Source organism: Nyctibius grandis, chromosome 9, assembly GCF_013368605.1.
Source record: "Nyctibius grandis isolate bNycGra1 chromosome 9, bNycGra1.pri, whole genome shotgun sequence".
NCBI classification, from domain to species: domain Eukaryota; kingdom Metazoa; phylum Chordata; class Aves; order Nyctibiiformes; family Nyctibiidae; genus Nyctibius; species Nyctibius grandis.
The window spans coordinates 19,919,341-19,942,016 of record NC_090666.1 but is presented as its reverse complement, the minus strand read 5'-3'; the positions used below and the strand labels follow the sequence as shown (position 1 = coordinate 19,942,016).

General features: G+C 36.8%; 1 protein-coding gene across 2 annotated transcripts in view; it reads left to right on the top strand.

The window, feature by feature from the left end:
• Positions 1 to 22,676, top strand: part of PSMD14 (proteasome 26S subunit, non-ATPase 14) — a 49,108-nt gene that overhangs the window by 2,041 nt on the left and 24,391 nt on the right. The window contains exons 2-5 of one of the 2 annotated variants that reach the window (XM_068407689.1): positions 2,830 to 2,917; positions 5,854 to 5,905; positions 21,781 to 21,822; positions 22,162 to 22,281. In XM_068407689.1, the coding sequence (XP_068263790.1) occupies positions 5,858 to 5,905; positions 21,781 to 21,822; positions 22,162 to 22,281 (210 nt within the window). In that variant the 5' untranslated portion in view covers positions 2,830 to 2,917; positions 5,854 to 5,857. Of the gene's footprint in view, positions 1 to 2,829; positions 2,918 to 5,853; positions 5,906 to 21,780; positions 21,853 to 22,161; positions 22,282 to 22,676 lie in introns of both variants that reach the window. The other variant, XM_068407688.1, reaches the window with a different exon arrangement.

The following is a 22,676-nucleotide window of genomic DNA, read 5'->3' as shown; positions in this document are numbered from 1 at the left end:
TCAGGTCTACAGTCCAGGAACATTGGGTTTACAGAGCTGAGCACATCATAGAACCAAAATAGTCATGTAGCTGTGGACTTGCACTACCGAGACTGCATTCATTCATGGCATGGTTAATCTTTAGCTTTAATGAACAGATCACTGAGAATGGATGGTAATTTTTTTTTTGTTCTGTTTTCATACAAAATATATAGGAAGATAGAGTTTCCCCTGCCCATTGTCACATGTGAAGTCTCTGTTCTGGTTCAAGTTTCTTTCATTCAGTGTTTAGACTTTACCTGCAGTGAGTTTTTGTTCTTTTCTCTCTGAAATGATGTTTCTCTGCAAGATGGAATTCCTCAACTAAATTAACCTCAAGCTGTTTACCATCCCTAGTGAAGCTGAAATTGTTATACTTGCAGCAAAAACCTTCAGCCACTTTTTTAGTTGCTGTTAATAAAGTTGTTAGTCCATCTGGTATGTGGAATTTCTCAACAGGAGATCTGGAAGTGCTTATACAAAGCTCAGTATATAGTCTCAGGTGGAGAAACTGAGTTACCAAAGACAAAATGATTTACATGAGATCACTCAGTGTACAAATTGCAAAGTGTGGAGTAAATTGCTGTCACCTGAGTCTAGCCTGATACTCTCTTCACTAACAGGGCAGTTTAATAGCCAGGGTTTTTGTTTCCATGTATGTTGACGCTAATTTTGATTTTTTTTTTTTTTTTTTTTTAACTAACTCAAAAGTTGTCAGCCCAGGAGAACCCTCTTTCATTGAGGGATCGCATCATGAAGTGTTAATGCTAGATAAAAATAGTGCCCTTTAGTGTGAAACTCATGTGTCTCATGCAAAGAGATACAGTAATTTAAGACTGTGTTTCAAGTCAATTTCAAAATATGTTTCATGCTGAAACATGCCAAGTATAAGCACAGTAGCTATTGGTTTATACCTATATGTATATATACATTTGTGCATAATATGCATTTATATAATTTCATCCCCATGTTACCTAAGGAAAAACATTTTCATTATTAAAAGTCAGCATTTAAGTCAACATTTAAGTAACTTGAAAGTAGTAACCAACAACAGAATGGTGAGCCAGAGCTCTCTAAATGGACAACTCTTGCCAGTCATCAAGGTTTTTTAGCTGAAGTGTTTCAATCATGGACATACACAAGCAGAGAAGCTACTTAACGTTTTTTTAATCTCGGTGATGAATGCATGTCATCCAAATCCTGCAGAGCACCAAAATGCAAGTTTATTGTGATTATAACTGGCCTTAATTTTCTGTTATGGAACTATTTGATACATATACTCACTTCCTTAAAGCTTCACTTTAAACAGAGACTGTTAACTCCTCCTTGCAAACAGAAGGAAATATTATCAAAATACCCTTTGCTGGCTGTGAAAGGAAAGAAGATGAGATTTACTGTGAACTGTTTGTTTATTTTTCTGTGTTTTTTATATATATCTGTAAGTATATATGTGTGTAGATCTGTTTCTTTAGTATCCTTGTAGGAAGTTGGGAAGGGAATGCAAGACTCCTTGGTGGCCAGCTGGCTAAAAGTGAGTTGGGTTGTAACTCTGAAGCCCGTTTGTGAACTGGTTGCAGTTCTGTTGCAGCCTGTGCTCATTTAACTGTTGGCTGTTGTGGTCCATTCTCAGCTGATCTCTCCTGCATCATTTCCTCAATGTAGCAACTTTTCTTTTGAGTTGTTAGTGCAATTCCACCCCAGCCTGTCAGTGCTGAGAAACTTTGACTTGTTCTTTCTCCTATAACTTTCCAGGAAGATTAACACATCTTCCTTTGCTCTTGTACTACTTTGAGATAAGGTTCAGGACAGTCTCTTTTACATTACCTTAGTTACTTAAAAAAAAACCCAACCACAAAACACAAAGACATTCTTTGGGCAGTGTTAGCTTAAAGAATGATTTGATGTAAATATCTTCTGGAGTCTGGGTCAGTGTTAGAAGCAATCAGCTCTTCCAGGACCTCTTTTTCAGTTATGCCAAGACAACTGTTTCTGGAATGCACTGTGAATCCTCTCAGAGAAGTGAACGAGGTTAAGAACAACATTTTTGTTAGCCTATCAGTTTACTGCAAGGCTGCACAAGTGGCTGTCCTGGAAGTACTGAGAAAGCATCAAGTTGGTAAGCAGCAGCAGCAGCTTCCCCACTGCTCCTTATGTTAACATTGACATTGAAAAAAATGTCTATCAAATCATGGCCACAGATCTGTTTCTTAACACTGCATTACAAACGATTGAGTGGATGCAATTAGTGGGCAGTGTTCTCTGGGAGGAGGATGACACGACTTTTAACTCCTAAACTGAATGTGAAGCAGGCTTTCTCAACCTGAATTCAGGCAAACCTAAAGGCCTCCGTGACTTTCCTAGTCACACCCACTGCTCTTGCAGAAATAAGCAAGAAAACTGTCTGTACCTGCAGACTGCTCTTTACCTTTGTGCTTAAGTCATCTTAGCTACGGCAAAATCTTCTAAAATAGTAATAAAGGACGATAGTTTCAGTTTCTAACAGCATTTTAAATTATTGATTAGCTTTAAATTGCTTAAACGGGTTATTAAAATATTATTCCATGTAATTTTGAGAAAGTTGGAAACTTCTGTCAGTGTTACAGATACTTGGGCAAGACATGGCATGTACCACTTCCAGGGATTATATGGTACAAGCAAAAAAAAAAAAAACAACAGCATTCTTTGGCTTATTCTTCAGTGGTGCTTTGTCATGTTGTGGGTCATCAGTGTAACATTTCTCTTTACGTGTGCTACTGTTTCTAAATTTTACTGGTTTTCTGCATTTCCTCTCCTTTCTATTTCCTTCTATAGGAAAGAGACCTACTGGCATCATCTTTATAGTTAAAAAGTGGGAGCTGCTGCTGAGTTTGTTCTGCGATCACCTCTTGCTGAGCACCAGGTTAGAAATACATATTTGCTTTATTTGTAAATGCTAAAGTTATCTTAATTAAGGCCTAAAAATTTTGTTCGAGCTGGTTTAAGGTTTACAAAAGCATTATTTCATAAATGGAATTTATGGCTGAAATAATATTTGGTCACAGTGGATTAACAAAAATTAAAATTGGTTTTAATTTGGATCACTAACCTGAATTCTTCAGATGTTTATACAGGGTAAACAAATATGTTTATGTCTAAATATGCTATAACCTACTAAAACATCTTCAGTTACAAATAAGAATGTAAAGTATTAGTTGCCAAAACTCTAACCAGTCGAGCCATGGAGCTAGTGAAATAATTTGCAGTGCATCTAGAACTGGTTTGTGGAGATTTTCTCTCTGTGCTACTGTCTTGAGAATCTGAACATTTTCAGTTCAGTGGCTAGTCTGTGATAGCTAGGTGGGAAATGTTACATCCCTCCACCTCTGTAAGACAGTAAGATTTTTTTTCCAAAACCTGGAAAGTTATGCTGATAAATAATCAGTTTGTGTAACTAATTAGTCTAATTCAGCTTTAATACAGCAAAATATACTTCTTCTGTAAATGATGTACTGTTCTGTTGGGTTAGAAACTGGGATAAATTATGTAAATAAAATATTAATGAACTAGAAATAACTGTTGCTTTTCACTTGCTAGGTGTAAGATTTGCTATTCAATATTATTTATTAAATGTATGTATGTAAGACACCGCATCAGCTTATGGAAATTGCTGTAGTTGTAGGAAAGACCAGTTTTATGGTTACTAGTTGTTTTTCTTAAAATAAATGTTCAACCATGATTGATTAAAATCATAATTTTAGTAGTTTAAATCTACTTCTCAGCTACTCTTCAGCCCTCATTAGTGTCATGAAAGATGAATCATTGTGAATTTCAATGAAGGAGTATCTACCACAGAGGGGTAAAATGAAATGTAGTTGGCGTTAATTTGTACTCGTGACTGTTTTAGTGAAGCTGTTTACCGTGTGCTTACATAATAGCTTTAAACAGCAACGTAACCTTTCCACGGAAATCCTACAACTTGATTTGGAATTCATTGTAGGTCAGGATAGAAAAGTATATACACTTTGTTTGCAGCTTTTGCCTGTAATAAAGAAGCTTAGTTTCAATGACTGTCTGAAAAGCATAACCATTGACCCTTTAATAAACTCCTTTTTAAGTCATACAGTGCCAAGGCAGCTTTAAGTACTTATTGTTAGTTGAGGCTGCAGTTGTTGGGTTTGCATGTTCTACAAAATCAAGGGAGTGAATCAAATGAAGCTAACTGCTTGCTAGTGCATTAAACTATGAAGTGAAATTAGCAAATAGAGCAAGTGTTATTGATCCATGTGTCTTAGATATTGTTGTTTGAAATGGGTGAAATTCCATACATGTTTAAAGTAGGAGTTAGATGATAATCTTGTCTAGTTGTAGGCTCAAATGCTGCCTCTTTGCGTGTTAACAAGAAGCTTAAAATATTTTCTTTAAACTTAAACTGAAATAAAGCCTGTTAGTACCTAGCCAGTAAAAATATTAGCAAATTTCAGAAGGAATAATGAGATTACATTTACCTTCAACATAAAGACTTTTCTATTTGTAATATATAAAGCAAACTTATTTTTCATGATAAGTTCAAAGTTCTTTAGCGTAATTAATTTTAAAAGAAAGTTCTTGAATTAATATTGTTAATGCAGTCTGTTGAAGTTATGTATATAATTCTCCATTTGGAACATGAATGTATTTTGGAAGCATCATTGCTTGCTGTTCTCAATTGCTCTTATATCACCGGAACAGGCTTTGTTGTGTTGTATTAAAACCTGTGCAATTAAGATAGTAGTTTCTAATTCTTTACTTTGTATCTTCTATTTCACAAATAAAATAAGCGAGTAAAATTTACTAATTTCTATATAACCTTGGAAATGGCTTTGTTTGCTGAAAGCAGTTGTTTGAAAAGTAATATTCAGTAGTTTTTGTTTATTTTATCACTGAGTTTTGTTGTATCAAGCTAAGAAGTTCAAAAAGCCAAGTAAGCAAGATAGAGGTTTGTTACAGCTGGAACCTTATCCACAATTAAATAGTAGATAGCTTTTCAACAGCTGAAAGTGAATAAACTGCAGAGAAATGAACATCAGTGTAATTTTTTTTTTTAGTTGGGCACCTCAACAATTCTTATTCCTGGAGATCACTCCTTTGAAAGCTGCAAGATAGAAAAGCTTTTTTTTTTTTAAAGTAATGAGTTAGTTGCATTGATTGGAATAATCTTGCACTAAAGCAATGGCACATGCAACACTGAAAATGTATTAAATGACTGTACTGTCACTATTGTTCTAACTATATACACATTAAATGTTTACTTTACAGTATTTCTTTAAGTATAATGAGTTCATTAAGAAAAAAGCTTTTGATGCTAATTCAGAGATCCATAATCTGCTCAGTGTCTTTCACATGTAGTTTTGATGATAACTGACAAGCTGTAAGTTAATTAGCGCAGAACTTACTAATGAAGATGCTAAAATCCTTGCTTTCACAATTTTATTGATACTTTCTGAACAAATTGGAGTAAACTTGATTGTATATCTAATAAGTTTTAGGCACTGCATGGATGTAGGTGCAGTTCTTAAGCAACAAAAATCCCCCCATTAATTGAATGATAGGAAAGTTTTGAAAAGTTTGACAAGAGTGCTTGTCTTCAGAAATGGGGATAACCCAAAACCAAAGCAATAAAACAAAGTCTGTTAATTAGCATGGAAGACAGCTTCTTGAATTAATATGTGGTGTTAATTAACAGGAAGTCTGATGTTGTGTTGTAATTACCACCAATATTTTTGACATACTGAGTGACTGAAGGTGAATTATATAGATAGCAATTTAGTAAACACTTCAGAGGTTGGGAACATTTTTCCTTTGTTTCTGTTTTTCTAGAAATATGGATAGACTTCTGCGACTTGGAGGAGGTATGCCTGGGCTGGGACAGGTTAGTATATAGCTTGTCAATATTTTCTCTATAATATTAATAAGTTCTGGAATATTCCTTTTATTATATTTTAAAACAGCATGAAAAAACAAAGTTCCTAGTAATAATCTCTGACTCTAGAGATGCTATGTAAGTGTATGCAAATCATTGTTATAGCCTGACTGAGGTTTTTTTTTGTCAGTATGAACTCTTGTGTTGGCACTAAGTTTACAGAATGTTTATAAACCTTTCATTTGGTGTCTGAATGTTTTGAAGTTTGGATTGAAAAGCACTGGAAACACAAAAATATAAAAATAAATTTCCAATAATATGGATTTTCAGAACATGAAGATTGTTCTAAATGGCAGAGCATACCCACTTGCTCCTTCATAAATGATATATTTCAGTCCTTGGATCACATTGATGGGCATTATAAGATACTGTAGTATATATAAATTTCAGGGAGTAATTTTAGTTGAATTTATCACTTGCAGGTAGTTGTGTTCGATTGTGTCTTACTCGCTGGTGTCCTCACTTCTGTAACTCTACTCACAGCAAAAAGGCCTCCCTGGCAGCTGTCCTGTTCCAGTGGGAGACTTACAACGGGAGACTTACACATGTTGTATGGCTTCTCCTACCACTAGAGCAAGTCCTAGTGCTTTTTTCCGTGGCTGACTGGTGTGGCCAGCAGTCTTCAAAAATAAAACCAAGCTGATCTTATTACATTGTGCTGACTACTGTGGATACAGGGAAAAAAAATAGTTTCTTTGTCTGAGGCTTGTAGGAAGAATTATTTCCTTAAGGAAAAGGCTCTGGTGTAACTTTCTTCGTCATGTTGGCTGGCCGCAGTAGCTGGCCTTTCTCTGCTTTCCTCATCTGCCTCCAGGACTCTGTTCTAAATCGAGAATCCAGACTCTTGTTCTTCTGAAGGAATCAGTTCTGTCTTAGGCTTTGTAATGTGTGTGTGAGTTTGCTTCTGGGATGATTGAAATTACTAAACCCACAGCTGCTTTTGGTTGTTTGTGGTGTGTTCGTGTCCTGTGTAACTAGGAGAGGAGTGCTTTAGTACTGAAGCATTTGGTGAAATATTCTAGGTTGATTCACAGCCTTTAGGTGTTCTGCCAAATAAGCTGTAACTTTTGGTGTAATTTTTTTTTCCTTTTTATAGATAAAATTCTATTCACGTTCTTTTAGTGAATCTTCAAGGAGTCCTCAGTTATTTTTAGTTTCACTTTCTTAAACAGTTATTTCTCTTGTTCCTCTGAGCTGCCAGCCTGCTTCATGACTCTTCATTTTTTTAACATCTGCGCAGTCTAATCACTCAAGCTTTCACTTCTTAGTCCTCTCTGAACTTGACGCATATATCAAAGCTGTTTTTCAAATTTACAGTTAACTCTCTCTGCCGCTTTCTGTATTTCTCAGCTTTAATTTAAAGCTTGCTAGAAAATTGTGGCAGACAATGGAACATAACGTGCCGAAGCAGCTCACTGAACTCCTCTGGTAGCTTTGGCCTGCAAAGCTGCTCAGTGTTTGTTTAAATATGGAATTGTCTCTTAAATGAATTGATGAGTATGTGTTGGATTAAAAAAAAGACACAATTGCTCTTTATGCAAGTTGCTGCTTGCACTGGATATCTTGACTACTTTTGTAGTCTTCTGGTTTATTGAATCAGCAGGAAGGCTTTTCAAAAAGAATAATTTTATGTCCTTAAAATACAGTGTTTCAATGGACCTTCAAAGATCACCTCTGTTCTGAATGTTGATTGATTGATAATTGAGATTGAGAGATATCCAGAGTGAATCAGATGGCTTTGAGGTAGAAGAGAGGAGTCAGGTATTTCTTGAACATACTTTGTCCTGCTAGAAAGTAAACAAAGTTATTGCCATTTATTTGCACTAGAGTGTTTTAAACAACTGTACAAAGCTTTTTGCTGTTCTTATTGTAGTGTCACAGTTGTTCTGTCTTTGGAGGTTTTGCTTTTAGAGTTGAACATAGTAAAAACATCTGTTGAGTGAGTCAGTCTTGCTAACATAAGAATCATGGAATGTCTTGGGTTGGAAGGGACCTTAAAGATCATCTAGTTCCAACCCCCCTGCCACAGGCAGGGACACCTTTCTGCTAGACCAGGTTGCTCAAAGCTTCATCCAACCTGGCCTTAAACACTGCCAGGGAGGGGGCAGCCACAACTTCTCTGGGCAACCTGTTCCAGTGTCTCACCACCCTCACAGTAAAGAATTTCTTCCTAATATCTAATCTAAATCTACTGTCTGTTATCTGTGTATATAGTTTTGTAGAAAAGGAGAAGCATTTTCAAAGTAATTTTGTACCACAGTTTGGGGATTTTTTTTTTCTTGTAGCTAGAGGTTTGCTTAGCAAGAGGTCTGCATCACGTAAGGTCTGCTAGCAGTCCGTTTGATTTGCTTTGTAACTATTGTTCAAGTAACAGCAAATGCTTGGTCAGCACAGTTCCTCTTTGATCTCTGCCAGGGAATTCTTTCTCAATTGACCTGCCTTAGCTTCTTCAACAGCAGTTATTCAGCTCTTTCTCCTTGGTAAAACCACCTCTTCTGATTATTATCTTGGTTTGGGTTTTTTGTTTGTTTGTTTTTCTTCATTTCCAAACTCCAATATATTGTCCCAAGTGCTCTTTGGATTAATGTTTTTACAACTTTCTTTTCAAGTCTTTTGGTGTCTTGTATTCCACTTGAAAACTGCTTTCAGTGAATTCATGGTTCTTCTCTTTTCTTACTAGTGCTCCTTCAGCATGCTATTGAGTGGCTGATTGGCCTTCAATATTGAATTATCAGCGGTGATCGGTGCTAAATTCCATGACTCTAAGCCTGTCTTCTTATGGCTAATAAGCAAATCTTCATAGAATCATAGAATGGTTTGGGTTGGACAGGGACCTTAAAGATCATCTTAGTTCCAACCCCCCTGCCACAGGCAGGGACACCTTTCTTCTAGACCAGGTTGCTCAAAGCTTCATCCAACCTGGCCTTAAACACTGCCAGGGAGGGGGCAGCCACAACTTCTCTGGGCAACCTGTTCCAGTGTCTCACCACCTTCACAGTGAAGAATTTCTTCCTAATATCTAATCTAAATCTACCCTCTTTCAGTTTAAAACTATTCCCCCTCGTCCTGTTACTGCTTGTCCTTGTAAAAAGTCCCTCTCCCACTTTCCCGTAGGCCCCCTTCAGATACTGGAAGGCTGCTATGAGGTCTCCCCAGAGCCTTCTCTTCTCCAGGCTGAACAGCCCCAACTCTCTCAGCCTGTGTTCATAGGAGAGGTGCTCCAGCCCTCTAATCATCTTTGTGGCCCTCCTCTGGACTCTCTTCAACAGCTCCATGTCCAAACAGTCATCTTCAAGGAAGTGATCTTAAAGTGATATTTCAACAATAACGTTTCCCTCCAGTGACTTGTGGCTTAGAAATTTTGAGCTATTTCCTCTCTTTTAGTCTTAGATGGACAAAGGACTGCCTTCATGGGACAGCTGGTGGACAAGAGAGAACGGAAGAGAATCTGATAGCTTTTGGCTCTCCACATAAGCCATCCACAGTATTTTCTGGCAGTGAACGTGGTCATTAACTTTGTGTTCCTTGTAGAGGAAGGTACCTGTGTTTAGTTTTGAGCTTTATACCATAAATAAGACCTTCTTTGCAACACTGCTTCATGCAGAAATTGTTTGTGTCTTACATGCCTGGTATTGTAGGAATTTGAATTTCTGCTCTCATGATATACGCATAAGAAGAATGAGTGATTGAAGCTTTTTAAAAAAGATGTGGGGGAACGGTTGAAGTTTACAAGTCTTGTGATTGTCCCAAACAAAATGCTTATTACTTTAATTTCCCTTCTGTAGGTTCATGGGAGTTCAGATTTTGGCAATGCCCTTGTCTTTCTTCTCTTGTATGATCTCCTCTCTTCCTCCTCCTGTCGCTTGTCATTGCTGGGTTTTTTAATTATCTCCCTTTCCTGGTTTGTTCTTTTCCATCTCTTCCTGTTCATCCCCCTGGAATACTGCCTACCACAGAATTTCACTAGTGATTTAATACTTCACTTTGCATTGTACATGTGCTGCAGACAAATTAACAGGCTTTGTGGGGTACGTAAAAGCATTCTACTTATGTAGCAGGCAGGAATTTGGAGCAACACTCCTCTTCATTTTGTATGCTGAACTATTGTTCGCTAGTGAAATCGGTTCCACATATGCCTCTATTAGGCAATCTGACTGGATACCATTTAAGAGTGTGAGTAAATTAAATGCATTTTTTAGCAGATCTCTCTCTCCCTCAACACTTTTCAGAACAATAATCCAAGCTATACAAGTTCCTGTCCATGCTAACACATCCTATCTATTTTTTCTGAATCCAGATGTGATAGGAAGCAGTGAAATAATGACATTTTTTAAAAATGCTGTTGAAATAATTTTTCATTACTTGATTTTTTTTTTAAATATTCATTTACATTGCTCTGTTGGTGCAGACAACTGTTCTAGTGCAAAAATGGAAAATAAAACTGATCCTGTATTTCTGAATTAACCTATTTGATGGCACGAAGGGGAAGGGAAAAAATCCAAATGGAAGGGAGGAGAGACAGAAGTGACCTGTGTCTTATAAGGAGTGTTTACACCTTGACTTGGAATATAGAAATAGAAGTGCAGAGAGCTATTTTATTTGAATAATGGACTTGCCAATTAGCCATCAAGTGCTTCCATCTGTGAAATAGTTGATCAGATGGGTTAGCTGGGATGTTTCCAGATTAGGGCATTGCAAATGGCACTTGAAAACTGTCACTTGATTATGAGGTTTCAAGCATTGCACTGCTTGATGCTGTGGAACCTTTTTCCCTCATATTATCATGGGTTTTTAGAACATACTGATCCCATTTAGTAAATCTATGGCACCGTGGGAACTTGGGAGGACCTGCCACTGATCTGAAGTTCTGTTTCATCTGCTGATCTAGCCAGGATGGTTATTAGAAAAGAGCACTACTGGCTCAGTATTCTGCAGGGCCTCAGAATAAGAGCTGGTGATCTGGCAGGCAAAGGAGGGTCGGGCTCAGTGTAGATCATTCCCAATTAACAATTAGATGCAAGTTTCCTCGAGTTACTTCATTAAGCTGATGTGTCTATTGAAGTAAATGATGTGTTCTAGCTGGCAATCTGCATCCTAAGATTCCTACATTAAAAAAAAAAACACCCAAAACAAAAAAACAACCAAACACACACACACAACACACACACCCCCCCCCACAACAAAAAACCTCAAAACCAAACAAACCCAAACAAACACCCCCATCCTGGCCCCCGCCCCCCTCCCCCCCCCCCCCCCCCCCCCCCCCCCCCCCCCCCCCCCCCCCCCCCCCAAAAAAAACCAAACAAATCCCCCAAAACCCAATCAGAAAAAAGCTAAACACCTTAACATCTTATTGAAAATTGTTTTGGTTTAATTGATTCTTGAAACAGGTTCGGTGTAGTTTGAAAGGTGCAAATGTGTTGTCTTTAATATAATGAAGTGCTTTTTCCTTTGGAAAGCTGTAGAGTGTTTTGGTATCTCGGAATCTGTTGCACCTGTGTGACTTTTTCCTTCCTTTGTCTCCTGGGTATATGTGCTTTATGTGGTTTAAATTGTGGTGATACACTATTGTCTGCTTCTCACACATATTTGAAGCTTCAGATAGTCCTTTTGAGAATACTCTGCCAGGAGAATAAATCTGAATTATAGCTCTTAAAATTGTGCATCATTTCTGTGCCATTGCTTCCAAGACATTTTCCGGCAAAGTTCTCAAGTACTAAGAATGTTAATATTTCTAGAATTCCAATATACCTCCCAGTAGATGAGATGGTGTACAATTTGGATGGGTTATTCTAGTTCTACTTTTTTTCCCCAGAAGCTATCAACCCATTTAAAGAATAGAAAAAGTCTCTCAGTGACAAACATTTTTTCATCCATTAAAAACATCCAACATGAATTTCCATAAAAAGTTCAAAAGACTTAATATTCTGTAGAAAGTCTCAGCATTAGTTTATATATCCAAAATATATGATTTTGTCTTAAGGAGAGAAAAACACGTTAGGTATAGTAAACTGTACTGTTTTACTTTCATTGACTGGGATGAGTATTTTACTGCATTGGTTAGTGTATTAATACAGGGCTGTTCAACTGAAAGCTTAGTATCAAATTCAAGGTACTGGTGTGGCCTGGGTCTGCTTACACAGGAGATGATGACAGCTCTGTGGGTAGTGTAGGCTTATTTGAAAGTTGTTGGGGATTGCTAAAGGCTGGGTATAGTTTTCCTACATTTGAAACATGGTTGAGTGATTGTAACATGATTTATATCCAAAAGTGCTAATGGGAAAGGGAGAGAAACGTGCTAGAATTGGTTTAGGAACAGTCATATGATTGTACTTATAACGCAGTGCGCACTTTGTGTTATAAAAGCTGCATTAAAGTATGATGGGCTGCACTACAGTCATACCTTACATATTAGTCACGAACAAAATAAAACTAAAAATAATAAAGCTAGTGGGTTGTGCCTGAGCATTATCAGTTTCCTGTGATCTACTATTTTTCCTGTAACTCTGGAGACCATGTTTAGCTGCCTCCTCTTGGCCTCAGATCTTAAACTTCCTTATTTCTAATAATTAGGCAATTAGCTTTAATTATTAGCAGTTTAATTGCCAGTGTAGTCCAGCCGACTTTCCCCAGAAGAGACAAAGGAGCCTGGACAAGGAAATGAGTGTAGCCATAATGAGAAAGAACGGGGGGGGAAAAAAGACTAAACAAGAGCAGACATCTTTGTGCTTTTTGCATTACACCTGTTCACTTGCAATGTTCCTTTCTGTAAGCAGGAAACAACCCCTTAGGGTGATCTATTTAACTTATTTCTCTTAGAAATGGTTTCCTCTGTCTGAAATCCCGTGCTATTGAAAATTAAGTTGCAGTGCTGCTGTGCAGCACCTTTGAACAAGGGCTTCTGTTTTCTTCCTGTGGTGTAGAAGAGTCCTCTAGTTTTTCGTGGAAGTTTGGAGTGTTCTTCTTGTATTCATAGTGGTGTGTTTTGTGGGGGTTGGTTTGTTTGTTTGTAAAAAGTGTTACAAACAACTAACCTTCCTACATGTTGCCACTGAGTCTCCCTGTTCACCTGCTTGTGTCCAGAGGACCAGCTCTTCACAACAGAGAGCCTGTAGGCATATAGAACCCAGCGCATTCTTTTATGTATTGAGTAAATCCCTTTCAACTACCCTGCTACACAAAGTGTGCTTTAGGCTGACCTCAGACAGCACCTGCTGAGGGCTACCTTCCCTTCTTGGCAGAACTGTGTCTAGAATAAGGTAATTAAAAATCTGCATTAGAGCAAGACTTCTGGAGGCAGACAACAATCTAAAAATGCTGACTCATCTGCCTTGAGGATCTCATTTCTCAATCCCAATACCTCCTGTCATAGTGACAGGAAAAGATAACAGCTTAGTCCTGGTTTTATTCTGGAGTAGAACTGACGTTTGTATTTTCTGGATTTTATTTTTTCCCAGTAGTGTGAGGTTGTGAAAAATTGTAGTTCTTTTCAAAAACATGTACAACGTTACTGAGGATTTGTTTTGTGTCCCTGATCTTACGGCTTTTCGCTCACCATAAGTGTCATAGAATCATAGAATGGTTTGGGTTGGAAGGGACCTTTAAAGTCATCTAGTCCAAATTGTCCTTATGCTTGATAATAAGCAATATTAACTACAGTGATGCAGCATACCTTCCCCTGCTTTTTTGCATGTCTCAATGAATTTGTAGATTGTATGGGGTAAAGAGAGAGGAAACACTAGAACCAGGAAAGATTACACTTAAACGGCTGTTTCATGCAACAGTTGTGTTGGGAGCCTTGCAGAAAGTCTGACTATTGCAAATTGCATCAAGGTGATATATGTAAATAACTTTGTCATGAATACATATTAGTATTGGGTAACAAATATTTATTTCTAATAAAAATTGGACTAAGTAGAATGGCTTTCTGTAAAATACATTGTAGTAAAGTTAAGCTTGTCTGACCTCAAAATAAATGCAGCTAGCATCATTTGATGGCAAATCCTGTTAATTTTTTTTTTTCTTGGTAAGCTTTAAGCCTCAGTCTTTGAGAATATTTTCAATGGTAGTACTGGAAAACCAGGAGTGCTGTTTTTTGTAAGACACCGTTTAAAATTTTGACAATTTGGAGCAATTAGATGAACAGAACGTGTTACATTCTACAGGTATATGGGAAATCCTGCGTGTGCCTGTGGTGGTGGATTACTATACCTCTTCCATGACACTGTTAGTAGTGCAAGAGAGATTACTGACAGATGGATATAATAGAAACATAAGCTTAATTTTGTTGGTGGCTTCCTTACTTCCTTTTTTTCTTTCTTTAACTAACATTCTGTCCAGGTTCTCTGTGGAGTGTCCTACTGATCTAGAGATTATTTTTGTTTGAGTTCTGCTTAATTTAAACAAAAAACACATACATTAAAAAAACAACAAAACAGAGAAGGTAAGTGGTAAAGTTTTGGCTCCACACTGGAGAGGTGTTTGCAAACTGGTGATCCAAACCCATTTAACCAACTGCTCAAAGCTATACAATGTTCCGTGTTCTGTAATTCTGGATTTTGAAGAGGAGGGGCGATGGGAAACATTATATATTTCAAGTCCATCTATATTGCTGTTTATGGATCTATTGTAAATGAGTAATGTAATGTAAGTTCTGTTGTAAATGTGAACCTGGATAAGTTTGGGGTTTTTTTTTAGGAGACATGATTTTATAAAACATACTGAGGCAGGTTTTTTTTATCTAGCCTGTTGAGGTTTTTTTGCAGATAAAGTAGCAATTGATGCCATAATATTCCCCTGGTATCCATACTCCATTTTGGAGTCTATGAGACTGTCTATGAGACTAAACATATTACTACAATTTTTATTTCATCTGACATATGGTGTAAGAAGACAATGTGATCCTTTCAGAAATCTAGGCTGTTTGTTGAGACTTATGGTATTTTGAGGTCTGTTATGTATGCTTGATTATAATTGGTATAAAAATGGGCCTAAACATACAAACTGTTTAGACATAATGCTAGCTTCAAAATATAATTCTGTTGATGTGGAACTAACTGTAAAATTGTGTCTGTACTAGCTTGAAAACTGCAATAAAATTTCAAATTGCTGCTAATTAGAGTGTGATTCACAGTGCAAAATAATATATTTTTCCCTTTTTATGAACTCTGTGATTTTTTTCAATTTTTTAATGAACTGGATCATTTTCTCTGTCATGACTGACCATGTTAACTTGCTGTACTGGGGAAAATGCAATACGTGGCTTCTGGTGCTTGTAGGACAATGTTGCTAGGACCATTGAGAAGCGGGAATATGGCTTCCTCCCTTCGCCACTTCCACTGATGGAATACAAGTTGGTATTTTCTGTAAGCATATTGTTTCAGTACAGGAAAAATTGCTTCACAGTCACAATTTTGTTTGGATTTTTAGGCTTAGCAATGTGTAAAAAGCACTATGCAGATCTAAGAAATCTTTTATTCTTAATGTCCCTCAATATATCATCAGGTTATACCACTTACTGACAAAGGGTCAGTAGAGAAGAGCAGTGGTACTCTGGTGAACTTCTGAGGTCTTTTTATTATCACCAATACCTCTGCCTCCTCTGTACGCTTGCTCAAGTTTGTCCTCTCTGTAGGTAGTATTCTGTATTGTTTTGGGTTTTTTTCTCTTGTATTAAGCTATACACCCGCCATTGGATTTACCTCCACAAAATGGTAGTTTTAAGCTCACTTTAAGTGCCTGATCTTTCCACTCATCCTTTAATATGATAAGTTATTATTTTATAATGATTGTCATTGCATTTATACCCCAGTTGCTGTTCTGCCCCCCTGCCTACATAATAAATGTCATGATTATCTGAAACACTTGTTCTGGAGGAGGTAGAGAAGGGAAGTGAAAAAAAGAGTTGGGGGTGAATACCTTTTTAAATTCAAAACTAATGCAAGTTTCTTGTCTTGTTTTTTTTAGTTAATTTTTCTCAATTGTCTTTAGCTGTAGCAGATGAAAATATGTACTGAAAGGGTTAAGTCAGCATGAAAGAATTCATTTCCACTTTAATGACCTAGCCTTGCTGGGTTAGGACGATGGGGAACATGCTTCTGACTTGTACTCCTATTGCCAATTAACACCTCCTATAACAGGTTGCCTCAGCTAGTCATTGAAGCAGAGGCAGAAGAAATAGTTTACATGCAGCTTGTTTTTCACACTAGTTGTTTAATACTCACAAAATTAAACTATTAAAAGGTTCTTTCTTATCTTACTGGGAAAGAAATAAACGCTATAGCGGTCAGTGTTCACTTGTGTGTCCTATGTTCACGTTTAAATTGTTCCAATTGCAAAAATAAAAATAAGTAGTAATGATTGTAGCAGTTCTTATATTTTACACAGAAATATACTGCTTGGTGCAATAAAGCTAAGATTTGCTCTACAGCACTTTAGTTCACTGCCTTTTTTTATTACAGTTGCCCCTGCAAAACTGAGTTTCTTTGAAACAGCTATGATGTATTTCAAAATCATCTTTTGTGCTATTAGCGTGACACCAGAGCAGTGTTTAAGATCCATTTAAACAATAGAAATTGTCTCCATTTCGAAATATTTCTCAGTTTCTCGTTTAATTAATCAAGTCCACTTTCTATACCTGTTTGAATAAATGTGAAATAATACAAATGAAGAGTAGTGCTCTAAAATGACACTTTAGTTCATGTTTAGTCAGCAGGTATTTTAATAACATAATAAAATTGGCTAAATAATTGATACCAGTTCACACTAAGAGAAAGGTGGAGTAATATACCTAAAAGTGTTAACAAATTTGCTAAAAGGCCTGAGTAGGTAACACTTCAAGGCGTTAGTTTTTATCCTGTTGGAATGGCAAATGCCTTTAACACTTCGTCAACAAGGGCTGCCCTAGTAAAGGGCTGCTTTTTATATTGGATCATGTCTTTAACTGTTTGAAACACAAATAGTATCACTCATAATTTAATATTACAATGGAATCTTCAGTTCATAACTTGAACATGATTCTCTTTCCATTACAAGTCTTACTGAAAAAATTAAGCAAAAATAAAATGCGTTTTAATAGTGGTGACTTAATTGATCATTGATTTTATTGATTATTATTGAAGTTGGGATTCTGCCATTCTAAACAAAAACAAAACCAGAGTTTGGCTGGGTTTACAAGATGGCTGGTCATCAGACAGCTCATTTCACTGGCTGACAGCATTTGTAGTTGATTCAGAAGAAACATCCATTTTAAGTAAGTAGCACAATAACCGTTTTGTTGTTTGGGGTTTTTTTTGGTGGTTTGTTTGGTTTTTTTTTTTAGAACAGTTTGGGAATTTTAGTAATTACTGTGCCCGGCTTATACAGGAATGCTTGGGGAAAAGGATGTTCAATATTCCTTGCAGTTTCCACATCCCATTTTTTTCCAGTTCCCAATAAATTATCCAATAAAACTGTGGGCAGGCAGAAGGAAGGCAGTATTTGCTGCTGTGCCGTGTTCTACAGTCTTACAAAACTGCAGTGGGAGAACTGTCTGACCTTCTTTCCATACCATAATGTAACCAAAAATACCAGCAGATCTTTTGCATTGGCGATACAAATGCTTTCTTGTTTGGGTTTCTGACACCAGTTAATTTGATTTGGTACTCTACTTCAGAAGGATGATGTTCCTTTGTTAAATTTGGCAGGCAGTGAAGTTTATGAACAGTGATAACAGCACATGCTGTGGAGAGTCAGTGCAAAATACTTTACCTTCATGTAGAGATGAGCTAATAAAGTCTTTCTTCCTCTTTGCTTCATGAAAGCAATGCATGAACTTCTGTGGAAGACTAGCAGAAACAGGCCAAAGAAATCTCAAAACATGTAACCTGTAGCTAGCTCCCACATACTGTGTAACTAGCATGCAGAAGCTGCGGCTGTCACTCCAAGGCTGTGTTAAATTATCAGCCATTTATGGAAAATGAAGTGGTCAGAGGTGGAAGTAAGTTGGTTCCAGTTTCTGAATGTCTGTTTTTTTCAAATGGCATCATCTAAAGCCAAATGAATTACTTGAGAGATCCAAGATCTATTCTGTTGATTTTATATGTTAAATCTTTAGAAGTTTTAGGTTAAGAATTTGATGAACTTTGGGTTTATAATTTTCTGTAGAAAGACAAGTGTGTGCCTATAGTATTTTATGTACCCATTTATCTTTGGTGGAAGAATGATGTGAAACTAAATCTGTTACGAAGGTAGATTCTGGTCAGGTTTTGACCTATGGATCCTTTCCTCCTCAAAATCCCTGAATTAGTACATCAGAATAATTTCAGAACTCTTTTGAGCAGTTTATTCTAATCTACATTCAAAACAAAGGAAGGAATATTGATAATTGGTACAGTGCAATGAGTTGTTTCATTTTCTCATCATTTAGCTAGTAATTATGGTGTATAAGGAGAACAGAGTAGACTGAAAGGAGATAGTAAGGTCTTCACAAAATAAGTGTCTCCTACCAAGGAAATACTTAGTATGTGCTGTATTTTATAAGACGACTGAGAATTAATAACAGTACATTGTATTTGCATTGTATACTACCATTAGCTAATTTTTAAGAGTTCAGGTAAACTGGTTGATCTGTGTGGGAGGAGTGGAAGCTAATTTTTAATGCTTTTACTATCTCAGGCATGTGCTTAAAGTGAAACAGTGAAGTTTACAGTTAATACCTCCTAACACTTAGTGTAGTCTCATATATATATATATTTAAACTCTCTTTTAGTGTACAAAATCATTCACAGTGAATATACTATGACTTTAAAAAAAAAAAAGAAAAAAGATGCTAAGCAAGTTGATCTACACTGATGAAGCATTTCTTTATGAATTACCAGTGTTTCCTATGCTGAAAATGAGTTGTTGGCTATGGGTGCTTGCAGCTGGCAGGAGATCTTTAGCGTAAGTTTTGAAAACAGAAGCTACTTTATCTTGTAGAATGCCTAAAGGATTGATAAAGTATAATATTAAATATCCCCTCTTCTGGACCGTCACCAAGGTAAATAAGCAGTTGAAAGCTTCAAGGAGTATAGAAATAATAAAAGAAGGAAAGATTAGGAATGAGTACAGTAGGGTAACACTCTGTTTTAGTTCCTACCTTTGCTTAAACTAAAGGTAATTGCTTTGTTACAGGAACAAAACATAATAGTGTTTGTCTCCTCCCTATAAGTGTTGAATCTACTGACTGATTTTTAAATAGATTTTAAAATGGGAAAAGTTATGAAGAATAATTGAACTCTTATAAGTTGTGAACACAGGTGTCTGCCTAAGGGACAGAGACCTGATTAATGCCTTGGCTGCAGGAAAGGTGTCAGTGGGATCTGCTGTCTTAACAGACACTAGAGATCCCATATAGGATCCCATGTGGAATAAACTTCAGTTCAAGCTCCTGATTTTTGAGAAGCTAATCTCATCAAACATCAATATTAGCCTTCCAGGAATCAAAGAACTACTTATGCTAGTTTGGGGGAGGGTTTTTTTTGGTGGTGTTCTTTATTTTAAGAGATACTGAATGGTGTAATGAGATGCTTGCTTACAGTGAAATGTTAAACAAAATCTGGGACAGATGTAAAATATGTATGGTGATCACAGCATGGATGTTATGGTTCTTCCTAAAGCAGAAGGTTACTGTGGTTGTACTTTTACCCTCACTTCACGCCATCTCTGGTCTAGACCTGGTAGAAAATTGGAAGAGAGCTTTATGTATGAAGAAAAGGGTAGTTATCAAACTAAAAAGTTTTTTCAATTAAAACCCAACTCATCTGTGCTTTATTCTTAGCAGTGGTTAAGTGGAAATATGAGTCTTTGTGCTTTCCAAAGTATTAAGACTTCTAAATGAAAAGAAGGTCATTTAGACTTAAAGCAGGAGAGATACAGTTAAGAAAGTAAACTTACATGTTTATGGAGAAAAAAACCATAGTAACAGAATCAGAAAATGATTGGGCATTTGAAGCTTCGTCAGTCAAACAATTTAGTTGTAGTAAATTTGGAGTAAGTGATTGAGGTGCCTTGTGCGTCAGGGTCTGTGAAATGTTCTGAAGAACTGCTTGTAGAGTTTTTCATTGTTATGTGTTAGAGGAACATTTCTCCACTGGAGCATCTCACTGTTGGGCTATGGCTAGTTAGGGAAATACTTGATGAAGAGGTGGAATTAATTAAAAAGGACCTTTAGCAATAATATTATAGAAGGTGAAAAGTTAAACCTGCTGGAAGCTTGCTGATGGAGAGGCTAAAGTGACAGAAGAATTTAGCAATGAGTAGAAAAAAGTGAGGGAGAGCACATACCAAGAGGTGGTGGTCATCAGTACCAAAGTTGGAAATAAAGCTTTGAAGGTGTTAGGAAGCAGTTGTGGTTGACACAGATCCATGCATGTATGTTTCAAAATATAAAGTTTGGATTCAAAATACAGAGATTGGATCTGGAGCTGATAGAGAAGGAATTAATTGACATTGGGGAAAAAAACAACTGAATTTTCTTACTGTCTTTAAAGCATTTTGAAGACTAGATGATATTTTTCTGTGTGTCTAAAAGCGAAAGTGTGCAGAAAGGACAATTACTATACAAATTTAATATGCTGATTATCTAAGTTCCTGGTTTTATCTTCAGGAGGTGATGGCTTGTGTCAATTGCTGTGTCTTCTGTTTGATGTCATGTGGATGCATGTTGTACTGAATTTTTCCACTTTAAGTGAAAAATGAAGAATTTACTCAGTATTTTTCTTCTTTTGACCAATTCTGTTTATAATTGTGGAATCAAAGCTGTAAATCTACAAAATGTTTGTGTAAAGGCACCATTTTTTCCCCCCTCCACGTTTAACTTAATGTGGAGTATCTTTTTTTTTTTACCATACTCCATAGTTGCTTTGTTGCCCTTCTAAGTTTACATCACTTAGTGCAGAAGTAACCTTTTGTCTTTTCAGTGGAAATTTGTTGTACACAATTTGGTAATGAAGTCATGACTGTCCTGCTAATTGGCTGTAATGAGGTACGCTGATATGGAATTCTGTATATGAGAGCAATATGTCTCTTGCTCCTCGAGAAAGGGACATTTAAACTGCTGCCTCCTGTGTTTTTCATTTTCAACAGTACACAGAACCTGTTTCAACCAATCATTCACACCTGGGACAGTTGTGCTAATTTTTGAATAGCTACTCATAAGGCAAAGAGCAAAGTATTTTGTTCACAGCTTTTCCACCTAGGGATCGGAGGTCCGTTTTTTCTCTCGCTATACTGGTGTATCTGCAAAGTACTCCCATAGCCTTTATCTGCAAGTCCTCTTTAGCTGAGAGCTGATGAAGCAAAGGGAAGTTGCTGTTTGTGTTGGTGCCAGTTAATCATGCTAGCCCAGCAGCATTTACATTCACACCACTGTAAGAAACACATAGTTAATTGGAGAACTGGCCGTATTTTACAGCTGACGAAGGTTAGCATTGCGGCAAGGCTGACTAATGGAAACTTATCTGACTCTTAGCCTGTATGTCTTGTAACAGGTTTGTAGCCAGTATTTGACTGATTCTGGTAAGATTGCTCTTTAGCTTGGTATTGTTTTGGGGTGGGGGGAGACAGGGGGTGATAGCTAGGTGACTTGTATTACAAAATAGGTTAGAGAAGGAAGGTGTTGTAAAGAAGTGTTCGGGGTTTGGGTGTGCTCTTTTTTTTGGTCTTGTTTGTAAGAACTGCATCTAACACACAAAGTCACAATTTATGTACGCATTTTTCTGTAAGTTTTGTGATATGGAAAACAAAATGTTTAGAAACTGCAGAATAACAATGGTGGAGAAAATAATTATTTATTCTTTTCATAGGGGCCACCAACAGATGCTCCTGCGGTCGATACAGCGGAACAGGTTTATATCTCTTCCCTTGCACTGCTGAAAGTAAGTGTACTGCATCTGTGCATAGTGCTGGAGATAGAGCTCTTGGCACCTATCCAGAGTTTATGGACTTGTGCTCCTTAGGTGCTGGTCAGACTGACTTTTGAAATAAATTGATACTGCTTGGAACACTGAGTAAGAAACTTACTTTAACTACTTCTCTTTTATTGGCTTCATTTTTACTATTTTATAGTTCCATACAGTTTCAAAAAGTGCTACAAGTTGCAAATTATCTGTAGATCAACAAAGACTGAAAGAACTATAACTTGAACCTCCTGTTAAACATACAGTGTCATTTGGTCTTAATTCCAGATGTTGAAGCATGGTCGTGCTGGTGTCCCTATGGAAGTTATGGGTCTAATGCTCGGGGAATTTGTTGATGATTACACTGTGAGAGTGATTGATGTTTTTGCTATGCCACAGTCGGGAACGGTGAGTTCTTTGCAGCTAGCTAGACCTTTATAATTTTGTTTGCTTGTTTGTTTTTTTCTTATGGTAAATATTTTTAAAAGCTTTTCCTGCTTTACCTCATTTATGCAATCTTAAAGTGTAACCTACTAGGTATAATTTGAACATATCTAATGGATTTAAGGGTTTCAGTAAAAAAAATAGTTAAAACAGGTTGGGATTTTTTTTTTTAGCAAAGACTAGTACATAAGTGTGTATATAAATATATGGAGATGTTATGTCTTTGCATGTGTATAAATATATTAGTATAGCATCACTTGTAAGATTAATAAATCGATAACTTTAAGAACTCACATACTATGAGCCAGGGGAAGGATTCAAAATGTAAGAGGTTTGATTAGAAGTGTATTATGCCCTTA